The sequence below is a fragment of the Formica exsecta genome, unplaced genomic scaffold (assembly GCF_003651465.1).
Source record: "Formica exsecta isolate Colony F162 unplaced genomic scaffold, ASM365146v1 scaffold393, whole genome shotgun sequence".
NCBI classification, from domain to species: domain Eukaryota; kingdom Metazoa; phylum Arthropoda; class Insecta; order Hymenoptera; family Formicidae; genus Formica; species Formica exsecta.
Genome location: NW_021851167.1, coordinates 1,727,058 through 1,746,567, shown reverse-complemented (window position 1 = coordinate 1,746,567; position 19,510 = coordinate 1,727,058). Strand labels below are relative to the sequence as shown.

The window sequence follows — 19,510 nt, the reverse complement described above, 5'->3', positions numbered from 1 at the left end:
GCAATAGTAAGCAAGTCTCTCTCTATTTACATATTAATTATGTAAACATATATTTATAATACATTTAATAACATTTCAGAAAAATACTGACTCTCTCTCTCCCTTTCTCTCTCTCTCTCTCTCTGCATGGACAAGAAATAATTTTCTTAATGATCATAACCAAATTTTAATTGAATTGGAATATCAATCGATTATTTTACCGTATATTTGAAACTCAATATGACACCAATTGGAAAAAATTCTTCGGTTGAGATGTACCTGAGAATAAAACCGGCACCAGTGGTAATCAAAGAAGAGGAAAACATTTACCAGATACTCGATCCGTCGATTCTTCGAATGAAAACTCCGCCGTCGTTGAAAACTAATAATAAAAATTCGATCAGAAAATGGAACGAGACGCACGTTTTTACGAAAATCTTCGGATCAGAAACTTTGCAGGCGGAAATGTTCGAGCGATCCATAAAACATCGGGTTACAGAGTTCCTTGACGGTAAAAGTTCGACCATTATGACTTACGGCGCAAAGAAAGCCGGGAAGACTTATACGCTATTCGGTACATCCACGTCGCCTGGTATAATACCGCGCAGCATTCAGCTTGTGTTTTCGAAAATAAAATATTGTTGCCATTTACCGCCGTGGATTAAACAGGAATGTCAGGACAATTTTTATCTGGATGAAATATTTGGCTATCTAAAACTAGAAGAACAGAGCATTAAGACGTGTACGTGTAAGACGTGTAAGACGTGGCATATGTCAAATTCGAATAAAATTATGGAGCAGACATCCAAAGAAGAAGCCATGAGATTTCTGATCTGCTCTTCTGAAGAGCCAGAGAATCCCGATGAATACAAAAAATGCGACAATGGATATTCATACGAGGTGTGGTTGTCCTTCATAGAGATTTATGAAGATGACGTTTATGATCTGTTGGAGGGAATGAGCATCCCGGCAATAATCGAGAAAGAAAAACAAAGTTATCTTTATAAATCGCAAGTGCAGGTCAGGACTGCGTTGCAAGCTTGTCAGATTTTCTTGATCGGTCAATCAAGAATGAAAACCTCTGCAACGGCATCGAATCCGGAACGCTCTCTGTCGCATACTATTTTCAAGATCAACTTAGTAAAATATGAAAATCATGCATCAAGCATAGCGACATTTAGTACTCTTACTTTCTGTGACTTGGCTAGCCCCATACTATATGTAGCGACCTTATTATACCCGCCGGAAATTCGAATTAATGATATAAACTTGTCGGTACTTAATAAATGCCTTATGGCAATGAGTGAAAATCAGGCGGCTCCCTTTCACAAATCAAAGTTAACGGCCGAATTACAATCTGTTTTTTCCGGTCAAGAAAATCTGAGTCTTATAGTAAATCTCTCTTTAACTCCGAAGTTTAACGATGAAAAATGTTTTCAATTGGAAAATATTTTTAAATTCTGTGACGCAACTAGAAAGCTGATTGATATTTACAAGCAATATAAAAAATCTGATGAATTTGAAGTAACTAGCTCAGAAGAATGTGAAAATAATGTCATTTCGCCACCATTTATTCATCGAACTTCGTCCGAGACTGCAGAGAAGGCTACATCAACTGAGTACATCGACTGGGAAGCGTATGAAAATATACAAGAACAGAATGAAAAGCTGATGAAAGAATTGGAAACTACAAGAAGTGACATTGTGAATCGCGAATACGCAACTCGGAAAGAGTTAGCTGATCATTATTCACGAATGATCGAAGAAATGGAAGCAACTTACAAAAAACATACCAAGGACATTGAAACTGAAAGACGCGATCTATTGAAATCGTCAATCGAATTGGTCGAGAACTTTTACAAGGAACGAATCGATAATTTGATGCGGCATAAAAAGAGGAAGCGGGGAGATGACGGAGATTACATTGAGGACAGTCACGCGCTTTATGAAGAGCTCGAGACTGAGAATGCGCAAGTTACTTCCAAGATGATGGTTTTGAAAGAAACGATGAAGAAACTGAAAGATGAGAATAAAACGATTCTCTGCAAAAAGAACAAGTGCAGCTTCGAATTGGCATTGATAACAAAAGAATTGAAAAAGTTTCGGCAGCTCACGCGATCTAGGATTCAGAAGTGGGATAGCAATACTGAAAGCGATCCCGATCATCTCATAAACAATTTGGAATGCTTAATGTATGGAATGATAAAAACGACCGAGATGAAGCTTGAAAAGATTAATGAATACATCTGCGCGACGAAGGACGAAGATGTTGAAGCCGCTTCAAAAGGTATAATAGTGAATCAGGAATTATCAAAATCGGAGAATCTCTTAAATGATACTTTGATCAAGATGAAAAAATTGGAGGAGGAACTTTCGCGCAAAGAAGTTTATATCGTCACGCTGAAAGATCGTATACAAATGCAAGAAGGACAGCTTACTGAAGTTCAACAATGTTTGAATGATATAAAAGATGATAATATGAAGAATCAGAAATGCGAATATAATCGATCAACAAATATCTCATCTCATGATTATGCAATCGATAGTTCTTTTGAACATGATAATGTACTTATTTCTTCTACAAAGAAAAATTCTTTAAATATGAGTTCACCCACTGCAGATAAATGCAATTTTGTCGATTGGATTATCGTCCCAAAATCAACCCCGACGCATGCAGAATCAGCGGAAAAGAAACTCTCGAACATTTTTGACATCGATCGCGAAAGTTTCTTTGAAAATAACAGTAGTATGGATTGCAGTGAGATTGCTTCAAGATCGAGCGATAAAAGCAACAAAGATGATTCAGGTGTAAGTAGCGGATTACAAAACGAAAGTAGAAGATCTACCAGCATAAATGACAGTACACATACTCGCGAGAATGAAGACACACAAACTTGTCTCATCGAGGAGAATACTATTGCGACAGAGCGCAGCGCAGATTTGAAGAAACAGAATCATGGAGAGACATTACATGTTACCGAATTATCTGAAGATTTGAAGATCATCAAAGATGTGATTTACACTTTAAATGAGGCAGCTTGTGTAAATGAGCGCAAGATTATTCAGCATGAATATCAGTTACTGTATGAAGAAGAAGCGCAAGAACGATCGATCAAAAATAAGAGAGAAATCGCAATCAAACGCGATGCCAAAGTAATAAAGAATAAGATGCAAAAATATAAATGCGAAATCAATGAACTGACTCGCAAACTGATAGTTAAGAAAGAAAACGAAGACCGAACATCTAAATCCCTAGATAGGTATATAGAAAGATCCAAATCCCTTGAGAATAAACTATCTTCGATGCATAATCAATTGGATAAAGCGTCTGATAAATGTGCGAATGAACATTTACCAAGAATCGAAAGCTTAGAAGACGAAGTGTTACAAAAAACTCTGCAGATAAATGATCTCGATGGAAAGATTGTTCAAATGCAACACAAGTTCGCAAAAAGCTACGAATTGTTTGAGAAGATAAATGATTTCGAGATTATTATGAAGAAATGTCAAAGAGATAAGAATGAACTTGGTAGGCAGTTGTACGAATGTTTAGAGACTCAGCTGATTCTCGAGGATAAACTGAAAGAATTAACAACGAAGATAACGGAAAGAGAGAGCAAAATTATCTCATTGACAAATGAAATATGCAACATAACAGATGTAAACAAATCAAACAACGAGAAAGCGAGAAATCTGAGCAAACAAGTTATTGAAGCTAGTAAAAATATTGATTCAGCTAAGAAAGACTTGCAATATTGTAAAGACTTACGTAAAAATGTGGAAAATGTCACGAAACTGCAAATCAATTTCGAATCTCGTTTCTCAGATTATAAAAATAATACAGGGTTTCTGAACAAAATTTGTAAGATGTACGATGACAGTCAAGATGAAATAATTCGTTTAAAGACGCAACTAGAACATAACGAATTAGAAATATCTCGATTTAAGAATAGCATACATGCCATAACACAGAAATACAAGAATTTACTGAAACATCTTCAAAATAAAATCACAGAAAAAGACGAACAATTTAAAACTGTTGTAAATAATTTAAATGATTTGGAAAAGTCTTTTACTGAAAATAGTGCGCTATCCGAAATCATCGATTCTTCATATGAATTTAAACCAACCGAGGATCCAGAACAGTCGATAGAATATTTTAAAGTCGATGAAGCCGATTGCAGTTTAACGGATAGTATCTCCTTAGTATCTAACCATGTTAATTCAGATGTATTAGATGTATCATCAATTTCAAATGAAGATTCTACGATTTTTCAATGGGATTTCAGCATACTAAAAAAATCGACTCCTAATTAAATTCAGTATTATATATCAAATCTTATCAAGTCTGTTTGCATGCAATATACAATAATATTTATCTATAAGAAGCACATTATTAATGCATAATGATATATAATTGTTAACTAAAACTTTGAAGTTTTTTGACCGAGTTAAAATATTTGTTAATTATTATATATAATAATTGTCTAATAACTCATAAAAAGTATAATTACAAAAATCTATAATATCTCACACATATGTAATATGTCACATTTTATTCAAAAGGTTTAGATAGGTAGCATTGTACAATCAGATGTACGTTTATTTGTGGACACAAAGCTGATAATTCTGAAATGAAAGTTAATTTCAATATGAGATGGCCAAGTATTAAAGACAAGAAAAAGATGTTAGATTGGATGAAAGTTGGAGAATCTATAGTAGAACCGTACTTCACATCAGTATAGATAAATATGCAGATATCGAAAGTAGAAAAATATGTCAGTAATATCCCAATGTGTTTATTTAACAATATATAACTATTGTATGTAATTATTAATATTAAGAATAATGTATTGTGCGAATTTTTTTAAATAACTTGTCATCTATTCATGTTTTATGTCGTTCCGTTGAATGTTTTGTTCATACAACTTTAATACGTGTCATACTTTGTTATATCTAAAGAGAAAAAAAATCGCGCACGTTTTAAATGTTATACGTTTTAATTCATTGTATCGTATTATTTTTCGTTTATGTATACATATTTAGCTTATAAATTAATAAACTTTTATGCAATCTCGACATGGTCAACTAAAGAGTGGTATATATTTATTGCGGACAGAATCGAACAGCATATATGTTAAAGTTTAAAACGATATTTTGAAATTTGTGATAGTATATATATCACGTAATTTTTATTATTATTTTTATTATTTCATAAACGTATTACGTGATGTATCAATATCTCAGGAAGATATTAACGATGCTCGTAAGAGGCAATGGCGCGATTATCGATTGGGAATGTTATCGGTATATCAGACGTTCTCTCCCTCGAGACAAGATCGTGTGTAATGGCAAAACGTGATTCCGACATTCGTTACAATAAGCGAACCACCTCCCCAAATAGAAGCGGTGACCGTGTTGAGCTCGCTCGTACAAGGGTGGACCCCAGCTCCGGACTTTATTGCCAATATGCTATAATTTCTGACATTAGATGCCGCTGACGCTTTCGTCCGCTCATTACAACCCACCCCAAATCCAAACGTGATCTTCCCGCGAAAGTGGCCGCTCTGTCCTTTCGCGGATACTGATAGATGAAATTATGAGGAGGGATATCGAAATTGGACCGCGGACCTCCACTTTGTGCAATCTTTCGGCTTCTGATGATATTGCCGAAATGTGCGGTGTGATAAGGGGATACGAATAAATAAAACTGTCCAGAGATTTGCAATCTGCTGCTAATTTATATTAAAAGCATTGCCAATTACTTTTGCTAATTGTTCTGAAGAAAATCTTTGCTCTATTCCCGAAATAAAAGAAATCTCTTTTGAGTAAAACTTTTTAGATAAAAGATATTGCGAGTACATATGATACTCAATTCTAAATTACATTGGCAAAAATGAATGTATTTCATTAATGGTTTGCGAGATTATCAATCTGCCCATAATTAATCTCGGGTATTATTTTCTTGTAGATGAGCTTGTTATCGCGATGAAAGCCGCCACGAGTGGTTCGCGGAATGGCAGATCGTAGTGGCTATTTTCGCTAGCTCACCTCTTCGTCGCCGGTGATTTCTCGGGGCAAATGTACCGCGAACTTTCCTCTTTCAATTGGCAATAAGATTTGATCGTTGCGGGAAATATCATCCAATTTCCTTTCTCTCCTGGCCGGAACATTCCGGCCGCCCATCCACCTCTACTCACGTTCGCCCTCTAACTTTACCATCAACCACCCTCTTTCCGTTATCCTTTACACGCCCGGTCGCAAGATATAAAGATGGTGAAATCATCTCTTCGGTCCACCGGTTGAAATTGCACCGGTGTGATATCTACGCCGATTCTTGTTCACGATACGCCTAAAACTTTATACATTATATAATATTACACGTTATCGATTTTTTTGTTAATAAAAAGAATATCTCTCTTTTAATAAATTTTATTATCTAATTATCTCTTTTAGCAAAAATAGAATTCCATATATAAAAAGAAATAAAATTACATAATAAAACAATGAATAAAATAATATTTGTTATAAAAATGTCAAATATTTAATTTCCGGAATAACTAAATTGCAGAAAAATGATAGAAAGAATCTGTGTTATTTAAGCAACGTATAAAAGTTCGAAATAAAACTCAAAACAGCCGACTTAAGGTATACATGCTGTCTAAAGGTTGAGCGAACACTCGGGAGTCGTAATCGGGTAGAAGGGAAGAAAGTTACTCCGGGTGAAGTTTCTTCGAGACATTAGTTTATAATTCGGCAATCCCGGATCAGTATTTGTCACGATTAGCCGATCTCTTCTTCTCTTCCCCTTCCTATAGACGGAATATCTGTTTCTGGGGAGATCTCATCCCTTTCTTCACCCCTTCTTCCCGTAGATCCCGCGCGAATTTTCATTAATTTCGCCCAATCCTGCCGAACTATTGTCGTAGTTACGCACAATTTCGACACGACAATGCCCAGCTTTCTCTGGGATTGACGTAGACGAAGGGGGAAAAGCGGGCGAGGGAAGGAGAGGCCAAGCCTGTAAGGAGTTATAACGATGTCGAGTGGGAAGGGTAAGAAGTTCTCTGGGTTCAAAGCCCGGGGTGGCATGGATTATATTTCTCGTGTCATTTGCCTTCTGAGTTAGACCGATGACGTTTCGCCTCGAGTTTCTCCGTGAAAATCTTGCTACGCGAAGCGAGAAGAGACTCGGCAAGAATGGAATTTGATAGAAAGTTTCGATACAAAATGGAGGAACTTTTATTTATATGGATATCGAATAGAGTATATATAATCGCAAATTATGTGTCGCATTTTATACAAGATTATCCTTTTCATTAATCTTGAATTTTTTCATTATTCTTGTTGTTAATGATAATCACCGAACAATTTTGAGAGAAAATATAATTATAAATATAAAGATTAGAGAGAATAAAAAATGCATTGGTCAAACGTTTGTGAAATACATGTTCACAATACTGGTAGTGAAAAAGAATACGTGTCGTTGCGCCTGGACAAATACGGTACTCTTGCGAAAACTTTGACTCCGATATGGCCACTTTTGTCAACGTCGAACAGTATCTTAAGAATTAGCCCCACGGGATTTCGAGGCGAGAAGCTGCTGCTGGTTGCCAGCGCAGACATATACGTTGAAAGCACACATGTATATGTGTGCGTGATCTCGGCAAGGATACAACAAGACTCGGGCAGAATCGCCTGGACCCATTTGCAACGTCACCCGGACAATTTCCAACGGACGAACTTCCATCTTCGAGCTTCGGGGGTTGGACCCGCGATATTAGAACAAACGATTTCATCTACTACGTCCTCATGTCCCTCTTCCCGAGATCCTCTCCTACTACATTCTGCCGAGGACATCTACGCGCAAGCCTAGATACAGAGACGATTTTATAAGAAACATTGTGCAGTCCATAGGCATGGATATCTAGCTGCTCTAACATGATTAAATTAACATTCTGCTAGACAGAAATGTAGTACAAAACTCTTATATCAATGATAATTTGAACTATTAATTATGACGACAAAATGACTTATGTGTGCGATGGAAATATATATGATTAAAATATTTATATTATTATATATAATATAAATTATTTTGTTTGTACCTTTGTGTGTTTTTTTTTCGTAGATATTATATATATATAATTTGTATAATTAATTAATTTTATTTAGACTCAACTTTTAAACGATTTATTTTGCCTAGTAATAGGTATATAAATTTGTGGAAAGGTATGAGATATAGATATTCGCGGTTATTCGCAGTGTGTTGTATATATGCAGATACTCCGGGAGCTTTCCCGGGATTAAATACAGCGACGCGTCCGGACGATGACTGCCGCGTCGCGTCGCGTTGGATAAATCGCGATTGCGTAATATCGCGAGCGAAGCGAGTGGAGAATTGCGTAAAGGCAAATACGCAATAGACTACCTGAACGCCCCCGCACGTATTGTATGATTGTCTCCGTTCTTCGCCCCCATCTCCAAACCCCTGTCCGCCTGCCGCGCCGCGCCGCGCTTCGCAGGAAATGCCTGTCTTGCATTTCCCGGCATTGTAACCACCCCGTCGGCTTCCGAGTATTGCCAGCCTCCACGTTTGAATTGCATTACCTATTATTGCTTATTGTTCGGCGTCCGTTTTGCACGTTACGCCCCCTCCCACCCCCCCTTCTTTCCCGCGCGCTCAAATTTTCCCTCCTTTCCATTTCTTAGTATTCCTTCTTGTCGACTCGTCTTCGTTCTCCTCATGTTTCTCACATACTCTGTTGCTAGTATAATAAATTTTATATATCAAAATCAAATTTTTTAAATCGGAAATAATTAACCCCGTATGCGTGTGATGAGCAATAGCGTTCTATACATTTGCATTCATGGATATTTGCCGATAACAAGAAAGAAATATGGTCCAACTATGGATTCGTACGCACGGCGATTTATCCCCGTTCATCGACTTTTGTATGTTAAAAACGTACCATCGGATCTCAGATTCGACCGACTGGCCCGGAGCGACTACCGCGCGATCCCCTGGCGCAACTTACCGAGATTTTATTCGCTTTTACATATGACCGAGCAGGCGATAAGGAAACACCCGTGATATTTCACGTTTTTATATGCGGCCTTGAGGTGTTGGCCGGCTTGCGCGCGCCCTCCATATAGAAATGTTACACGCCCTGGGGCCTGTGTCTGATATGCGAAATAAGTAGCCTCAGGCGTCGAAAAGACCGCAGTCTCGTTAACTCGGTAAAATCGTCTCTATCTCTACTGTTTAACATCGAGATATTATCGTCAGAAGCGTCATCTTTGCGCTTTACTGCCACGTCAAAATGTAATTATTTGACTGTAAAGTTGTAAAATAAAAATACATATATCTACTTATATATATCGTGTTGGCAAGTTTCTAATTCGCTCAAATATTTAAAAAAAAAGAAAAAAATATTTACCATACACACCAAAAGACATAAAGTGTGCTCATAACTTCTAAACATTCTTCTATATTAAGATTATACTCTAACTCTTCGACTGGCAGTCGTAAAAATTTTTGATAGTCACGCGACGCTGGAAGAGATCGTATACATGTTACAGATCCGCGAGTAGAGAAGGGGGAAGGGGGGCACGTGTGCGACCCGGTTTATGTACGCCTATGTGATAATATGGCGTCGCGGGTGGTTTGAGTGGCTATTGAGATGCTCGGTTCTCGAGCGCGGTACCCTCACAAAAGAGCAGTACTTACCAGATATTGGAGGCAATGAGGCGGGCTACTTTTAACAAGACGACTACCCCGGCGCTACTACTCTCCACTTCACCGATCCCCATGCTCGATATCAAACCGCCATGAGCCCGACGCGTCCCGTTGTTGTGGAATCCCATAAAATTACGAGCGCCACGACGAACCCATTGATCCCGATTCGCTAACGAGCCACGAGTTGGGGATTACATAAGAGGATCCGCGGATCGTCTTTTCTGCGGATGAATCTTATCCGAATGCTTCACGTTGCACCGTTCGTTTCTCAAAGAGCGCGGTGTAGGAGGGTAGCTTCATTTAAGAATTCGACTCTCGCAAACGCGACAGTTCTCTCGATGTTGATCCATCGAATCGTGATAATTAACGAATGTGTCGATTGCCTCAAGCAATGTAATTTCAAAAATAAATGGACTATTGTGTTATTGAATTCTTATATTAATGCATAAAATAATATTGGGGATATATTTAGAAGAAAATATGTCTGCATCTCGTATAATATTCTATTCTATGCTCTGCTCGATCCTCTCTTTTGCAAAGGATGATTTTAAATTCGGCGAATCAGAGACCATCCTTTGTTTTGATTATCTCGGGCGAATTCGGAAATGACAAAAGTTGGGCGCGCGTACGAGAACAAAATTTGCAAAACAAAGCGTCGATTTGTAGAAATTTATCGGGCGCGTCACGCAATTAGGCAAATAAGCAGTCTAACTGAGAATAGCAGCGGATGGAAGGGTGTAACGACAAACAATCTCTCTTTCTCTATTATCGCTCTCGTCCTCGCGCAGAAAGCAACAACATTTCATTTCATTTGTTCAACCCCTGAATCCCGCCGCTTCTCGACCCGACGCCATCCGACGTCAAACGCGCCGCGCCACTCCAATTCGAACCACCCTCTAATTTGCTCCTATGAACGCATCCCTCTTTTGATCCCGCTCTCTATCACTAGCAGCACCGTGATTTCTGTTAATCGTCGATGCAAAAGCGGAAACATTTCCTATCGCGGTTTATTAAATGTTTAGCAAAAGTATATATCTGTTTTCGCGTTACTTATCTTACACATTTCAATCAATGGCTAATTATGAATAAAATTGAAAACGTTATTTATGAAAGAAAAAAATCATTAACAATAACAATTTCAAAATTATATAATATACACCCTAGAAAGATATTAATTGTTACTAATTAAATTAATAAATACATCATATTTTGTGCGTGAAATAGAAAGTAGCATTGCATGTCGTTGAGGTAGATAATTTCTACATTATCGATGATTGTATCGCAGAAATCCGACAATCGAGCTCAAAGACGCACGCAACGATCGCCTTCTTGCCTTGGGACTCATGATCGACAGGCGGCTGCAATAAAAGGGCAGACATCGATAATTATCCGTTTTTACGAGCTTGTGCGGGTCTTACGCCGTCTGTCCTCTCTTTCTCTCTTTTCGTTTACCACTTCCTTTTCCCCTCCCCCACCCCCACCCCTCTCCCGCAACGATTATCTTTCCCTCTCGCTCGAATTGTCCATGTGCACGAACATCGACCTCGGCGATGTCGTACGCCGGCGGAGATAAAGATTTCAATTCCTGGAATGAAAATTGCCGATCAATTTAACAATTGACCTGAAATTCCGCGATAATAAAGCGCAATCATACGGCCCACATGGAAACCGCCGGACGGATCGGTGCGTTTTTAGTTTACCGTGGCGCATTACGTCGTCCGCAGACTTACAGAATTACTCATGCTCTCTGAGATCGGGTCTTCTAACGGGTGGATCGAATCGAAGGTTTTCGATCAGAAATACTGAAAGTTTATAGAGAAACTGATTTATATTTACAAACGTCGTACTGCAATATTAGAGTTTTGCAATTGTGTGTTTTAAATTTATAACTTTTTTATTCTCTCATACACATATTTATATGTCATTTTTTAATTTTTCTTAACTATACGTATATCAATATATTTCTCGATTCAACTATTGTATTTTGCTATTATATCCTAAGTTGATACAATCATAACGCATATAATGAATGATAACGATATATAATAGCATAAAGAAGGAATGCTAAAAAAGAAAAATTCTAGTCTTGTTACATTATGTATCATTATATATCGTATAAAAATATTCACAATTCTCGCTCTGTTTCACGGCCACCCAGTACCTGAGGTTTCCGGACTGATGAGTAAGATCGCGTGTGTGGAAAGGGCCGAGTAATTAAGTCTTCCCGATGTTGGCTCTCGACGGCTGCAGGAAAGACGGGTAAAGACGGCCTTTATTCCTTCGTCGTGTCATTATTTGCGCATTGGTGCACTGTTACGACCAGACGTAACGTCCGCGTCTCATTTCAAGCGCGCTCCTTGAATATTCACGAGACCATCTTCTCTTGTTCCTTGGATTACCTTGGACTAGGTCGCCATACTATAAAAGTATGTTTGTTGATAAAAAGATCCTAAATTTTTCGTTTGGTTATCATTAAACGTAGTAGGAATCGTACTTGATCGCAATTAATTTTTTGTATCTTTACATTGATATATTTCAATATTTTTAATGAGAGTTAACTATTCACAGTTTCTATTGTATTTTTTCTAACATTATCTCTCGCTTGTGTTTGCTATTTTTTTCTATTTCAAGATATTTTTTTTCTTTTCTTTTTTTACATTTGATTTATAATTTTGATCTAAGTATTATTGCACCAAAACAAGTAATGCATATATTTATTGATTTAATAAAATTAGATAATCAAACAATAAAATATATGACTTTGCTATATCAAGATAAAGTATTTTAAGCCGACGTCTAAAGTCACGTTCAATAGCGTAATGAATGAGTGAAAAATTAGTGACTCGCGTCGCATATTACTCGCGGGTACGATTAACGAAAGAAGGGAACGTAATCCTCCACATTTTGATTCCCAAGGGGCCCAAGAGCAGCGGGCCGATGACGAATTCAGCATCTGGCTCCAACATTTACGGTCTATAATGCGCTTCTTGCGCCGAATGACCGGCACAAACGCGAAACATCAAACGTCATGGAGAAAGAAGGAACGAATGAAGTTAAAGGGAGCGAAAGGGAGCGATGTAGGATGGTGGGGTGAAATCAAGTAGGAGAGAAGGAGTTATAAGGGAATCAAGAAGAACGGAGAGATACATACAAGAGAGGTAAGAGAGAAGAAGAGAGAGGGAGAAATAACGCGCGGCAAAAGAAAGTCGACGGAACGTTTTCAGCGGCACGTCGGCGCTTTGTGAGCGCACACAATCGTAAGATCATGCACCCTTTTTTCGTGCTCGTGGAAGAAAAACTTAAATTGATGCGAGTGGCTCGCGAGAGCGAGACGTACATGCCGCCTCTTCGCCGACAATCGGAGACGGGCACGATCTGGAGGGACGCGCAGGAGAAGAGACACGCTAATTAGTCACACAGATTCTGCGACTGAGAATTTTTCTCGCACCGAAATATATCGATAATGCCTAACGAGTATTACTCAATAATCACTCGACCGTTCGTTAGTTTGCGAAATTTGCCAAAAAAATATGCGAAAAATATTTAACAAATCATTTTATCTTTATACAGTATTTTTATCGTAAAATAATCATTTTCCATCCTATATCTATTGTCTTAAAAATTTTCTATATATTTTGCCATTTTATTATAACGTATATAATTTAATTATGATAATAATCCAAGAGCATACAATAATACATACGTACACGAGTACATCCATTGACTGTGACAGATTCCTGAACGGAGTGTATTATACACACATTAAAGTGCAAAGTCTGCAAGTCGACGAAAAGCGGGGACACCGCGATTTCGCGTAAAGTATCGCATCTACGAGTAACTACGTTGCACTTTTTCGCAGAGCGCAATGCACTCCTCTCTTCGAATGCCGCACATGGCGGATACACCAGCTCTTCTTCATTCGTTCCCGTCTAATTCAATAAGCCACCGAGCCGCGCCGCCGACGGTCCAGATGCAGCTGTGCCGATGACTCCGAGAGTGCTTTTTGCCTCATTAAGACTATCGTACGAGGAATAATAGATTTTCACAGAATTCCCTGGAGAGAGAAGACAGACTCTCGTGATTTATCGTCGCTGCAATTTGGTATTCTTTCTCGCATAATTATTGTCGTGTGTTCCGAGGAGACTATTGATCGTTAGTATGTCAGAGGGATTAAAACCTAGAGCGTAATCTAAACAACAATTTCCATCAATCCGCGACACTATTGATAACAATCAAAATATTGTTTAATAATATAAACAGATTTCTTTTCGTTCGTGAAGCAAGATACACGACGTGTTCATGAAATCGCGGGGGTATGACCAACCGACCGACTGGTTAACGATTCTCCCATCCATTCTGCTCTCGAAATACAACGCGAGTCTGACAGGGCCGCCTGCCACGTTGTTTACACGTTGTCATGTATCCCAGACGTGGCTGCTATCGACAGCCTCACTGGCTGGCACGCATTCTCGAAATGAGTTATTTCACCCGTCGCGTCGCGTCGACGAGAGAAAAAGAGAGCGAAGGAGAGGGAGAAAGAGAGAACCGGGAGAAAAAGTATCGGTGTATGACGTGTACCCTCGTGTCGAAGGAAAATATTGTCGCTGACACCGCGAAACCACCTCCGCTTCGGTCACCCTGGCCACCCCCTTACAGGAGAGGGCGAAACGAGGGTTGAAATGTCGGCGTTATTACGGCGGCTGAAACGACGAATCGTATAGCCGACGCTGACTGGATAATGTATCGCGCGAATTGCCACTCCGAAATGGATTCCCGCTTGCATTGTAGGTGCAGCGAATGCACATAATAATTGTACGGCGACGTGTGCGTTATGCCGTATACGCTCGCGTACATATACGAAAAGCGGGCGCGTATAATGCGTCGCGGGTATCATTTGTACGAGGTGCAGATAAGGTAATTATATTTTAAAACGTCGATTCACACACTCGGATATGTGCTTACTGGCGTCGTCTCGCGCCTGTTGGCTCGAACAAATTGAAGAATACAATATATAATGGTTCGTTAACTTAAAAATTTTAATCTAAATAACAACGTAGGTAAACTTTTAGGATAATTCTTTCTGACAATGTACGAAACTGTTTACGAATAAAGAATGTATATTTTTTTCTGGAAAAAAAACTTGAATCTTTGGCGTCTAATAAATTCCAGGCACGATTCGCGATGAAAGGAGTTAATTAAAAATTAATTTACGAAGTGTTCGCCCAAAATAATATTGAACGCCAGAAGCTATTATACACATCCCCGATTTTTCTTCCCTTCGTCTCGTTCCCGTATTTTTCTCCGATTGTGCTCTCTGTTCACGATTCTTTTTCCACGATTCGGGAAAACAATTTTTGTGAAACGCGCCAGCAAAAGGGGAAGGATGCTCGCTCGCATTCGCGTTCATTACCTATATTTTTTTCATCTTACGCACCTCGTTACAAACACGACGTGCTCGATACAAAAGGGCCTGAGTGTCCGGCCTCGCTTCGCTCGTATTTTCATATTTCACTTCAATCTGCACTTCAGCCGCTCGACACACGTTCACGAGAAAGCTTGGACATTCGGACACTCGTGCGGAATTCATACAGCAGGTACACACGACCGGACGGAGAGAATTTACATCTGCCAGTAGACGGCTGGATGGCTCTTGTGCGACCAAATTATTTAGTAGTAATTACTACCGGTCGTCGTCTAATGACGCAGTCTAGTGACGCGAGTTTGAAAATATTTTCAAAGATATAACTCGCGCGCGCGACGTTATTACGAGCGGAGAAAGAGCGCGGCCGGATTTTCCTGAGGAGAGTGACGCTTAATTAATTTTTCCTCGTGTTCCGCGGACACGTTGACTGAAATATAAGCATTGTGCGAGCATTGCGATTAAAACTGATTAATATTCTTTTCTAAGCTTGGCAAAGAAGGATTATTAAAGATGTGATTAATTAGCGTAATTAGAAAAGAAATGTCTAATTCATATAAAATTGAATCGTACTTTTCGTAGTATTTTTCCATTCTATAGTAGACAGATATAACGCGCACTAAACACATCAACTGACATAATGCTAATTTGAGAAATGTTACCTCATAGAGCTGATGAAGAGTTTCATTTCCTGCTAACGCGTCATCATTAATCATCATACCATTTGGATTTCGCGTCTAAACACGAGAGAGTTGTCTATTAATATTCGACTCTAATTAATTGCTTAAGCCTGACCATTGGTCGATGCAATTCTCTCGCGGGCGTTCTCACAATTAAAATGCAATAATTATTTTCACACGAGCCTGCAACGCGTAACGTTGCGGACGGTCGTCAACAGCTCGATAAGCGCGAATCGGACGCGATTATCGCTGGCCAGCTCGCTCCCGCTACGATCATCGGGTCGGGCGGGCGAACGGGAGGGGGGGAGAGGGGGGAGGGAGGTGACGGGAGAGGGAGAGGGATGCACCGCGGGATGCAGTTGCGCGTAGCAGCGGCAGCATCATACGCACTAACATATACATGAACGATCGCGCGGCCGCGCCGTTGACGATCCGTCAGCGGCGCCATAACGTATAAGCGAAGCGATGATAACATCAGCGGCACTTATAATGCAAATTAGCTGGTGACACTCGACTCGGTAACAGAGTAATGTAATGCGCGAATAAATGGCAACAACTGGCTCGGCGCATCGCGCTGTCAAATGCGCCCTGAACTCACATAAAGCACCGCTGGCTGCACGGTTTGTCAGCGTAGGCGTGAGTTGTAGGTGTGCTTCTGATGGAAATATTGACTATTACGCGCGACCGGGAATGTGTATCATTGAATTGCCCCCCGCCATAAATATACCGAAATTCTGCCGGACGCATTTCATACTTTTGATTTATCCCCGGGCGCGTGAGCGGGCCACGCGTTTGCACGCGATCACGCCGCGACAACATCCCCGATGCATCCAACGTGAGTCTCGTTGTCGTTCGAGGTCCTTAAGCCGCGTCCCTGTCGATGACAGCAGGGTGATTCGTGTATTCCGATAGACGCGCGGCGTTAAAAAGAAGTATTCAACACGCAATATTTTCGCAAAAGGAAAAATAAGACCTGAGAATTCTGAAACACCCTGCTGTGATACTTGTATGAACGTTATTACGTGTACTTAAAAATTCTAGATATGTAATTAGTGATTATCTTGCATTAATAACATTCTTCTTTTTCCTTTCACCTCAGGTGAATACATTTTCATGACTCTACAATTGTGCATTGTATCGAGCTCATAAATTTGAATGTAATTAGAAGCTAGGAAAAATTTACTGGCGTGTAAGCGCACTGACTCGCTTAAAGAAAAAGTGAAGTATCACTTGTCATAATTACATCTCCCACACCTCCACATCATTTCAGACAAGTTTTACTTTGAAAGTTATTCATTTTCATATGAGATAAGACTTTTCTTGGCTAATTCATTTTGTAAATAATTCTGCGTAATATCGTTCTTAACGCATCTTACGTAAGGAATTATCTTCTTCAGATGATGTACGCTATTTCGCATCAAATGAAGATCTTTGATATTATAGTGCCATTGTAATGCCTTTCCCCCTATCGAGATCGACAAGGTACATGTAAAAGGTGGAGTTTATCGTAATCATTTGTTGTCCGTATGAAAGAGGAGAATCACGTGAGAGGAAACTGCCAAGCCAATGGGCGATACGTACACGCTTTTCGATGAATTAGCGAGGCATCGATAGCACCGGCTGTTGTGTTATTAATCGAGCGGACATGTGTTGCAGGTTGCTTGCGTCGTATCGATACTCACGTCCAATTGTGCATAAATTATTGGTACGCTGTGCCTGACAATCGTGCGGATATTGATGCGATTATCAATAATTTCCTGCAAGGGTCGGACACGACGTTACCATGCGTTTGTGCGTGGCTTGTACTGGCTAAATACTGGCAGTTATTTCGATCAAATAAGATACTGTTTTATCTATTACTTAATTATTGAATTTTTGCAGATTGTGTGAAATTTAAATGATGCATTATTGGAATTTATAATTATTTTAATACATGTACTTTTTTCTTTCAACTCTCTAGAAAGGAGGCAATTATTATAATATTGTGAATTATTATTGCCGTTTTATTTTCTTTTATAGGTTCTGTTTCATTCAGGCTTGGAGTACTGGCACTGTAAAGCGGATTGATACATTACTGTCGTTTGTTAACTTGCTAACTACAACAATGAACGCGTTGTGATGCATGTACTAACGGCACAAAATAATTTCTGTTGTAACGTTTCGCAAAAAACGTATGCAGCAATTTGGTAAATCGCTGTTTGTCGCGACACCTAATAAGAGAATACCTGATTTCAAGTGCGCGATAATCGCGCTCGTAAATAAAAATAAAAAAGGAAAAAAAAACAGTAGTAAAACGAGTGTTCGAAACACGCGGTATACGCTTCTGGAAAAATACAAGCTCCTTCCCGCGCGGAATTCATGCTGCGTGATTGAATTAATCGGGTAATTGAGTTAAGTACTCAAAAATTCGCCGACGCGCTTCCCGCATAACGCTCGTGAAATGCGCATGAAATAATTTCGATGTGCATTTCAAAACGCGACGCACCTGCTCTATAATTAATACGGCTAACGGGTTATGTAGTCTCCAACGACAAATTTTTGAAATCATAAAAACACGCTTTAACATATTGCAATTGCAATCGGGGAATACGGGTTGCACCGATGCGCACGGTGGAAGAGAGAAATGAGGACGGATGCATTGGTGTCGCAAACGTTAATAATAACATTTCGAGCGATATTTATACCGGACTGCCAATGGTGTTATCGGGTCTGCGTTGGGTCGACGAAAAATATTCAAGCTTTTCGCCGGAGCACATTAATGCTGAAAATTATTATTTTTACATCGTCATTTATTATCCTCAACGTAACAAAGAAAGTTTACATTTCATATATTCGGAAATCAGTTTAACGTACAAAAATTCGTAAACATCACTCATAGCGACATCGTTCAAAATGCAGTGGTATCATAAACACGCCCGTTTTACGCGAAGCGCGCGATTCTGTCGCCTGGATTATCGTCGCACGTATACCGCAGTTTAGTTTTATTCAACGCTAAACACACGTATACAGCGGCGCCAAAAACGTCGAGCGCGCACACAGCTGTTCCGTAATTAATACAGTCGACGGTTCATGTAATCATCGACGACAAAGTTTCGAGCCCATAAGGACGTCATGCTTTAACGCCGTGCGACAGGAGAGTGCACGGATACATCGCATCGCGTCGCATCGGCGGCTGCGGTGGCGGGAAAAGCGCAACAACAATGAAGAGGAGAAGAGTGGCGGAAGAGCGGCGACGATGGTTTGCGATAGAGGAGGGACAGAAGGGGGAACGCACGTAGAGCGTGTTCGTGTCGACGGTGGTCGGCACAGTCGTGTGACGGTGACGGTGGTGGTGATGGCGATGGCGATGGTGAAATTTATACCGGATGCCAGCCACCTAATAACGTTATTGCGTTGTATAAACTACGAGAGAGCGCACGTTGGTGCGCATTAAAGCCGCCGTCGACACCATAGAAAGCCCGCGAGTATAAATAATACACCCGCGGTCATTTCCGATGCCGTATTTAGTTTATTAGCGCGACCTGGAATTTTTCCTGCCGCGTCGCGAGCACTAACCCAGCCGAATTACAGGATACAGTTTAGTGCGAATCGAGCCGGCCACACACCTCCATCCGTCCCCCCTCCGAATGTGCATGCGGAAGTCGCGGCAGCTTTACGACTGTGTCAAAAATTGCCGCGACCCTACGGCAACCG

At 39.9% G+C, this 19,510-nt stretch overlaps 1 protein-coding gene across 1 annotated transcript; it reads left to right on the top strand.

Moving 5' to 3' along the window:
* The first annotated feature begins 219 nt into the window (after window positions 1-219).
* Window positions 220-4,296, top strand: LOC115239735 (kinesin-like protein KIF20A). The gene has a single exon (XM_029814423.1). The coding sequence runs from the start codon at window positions 220-222 to the stop codon at window positions 4,294-4,296; it is 4,077 nt and encodes a 1,358-aa protein (XP_029670283.1).
* Window positions 4,297-19,510: the final 15,214 nt, after the last annotated feature.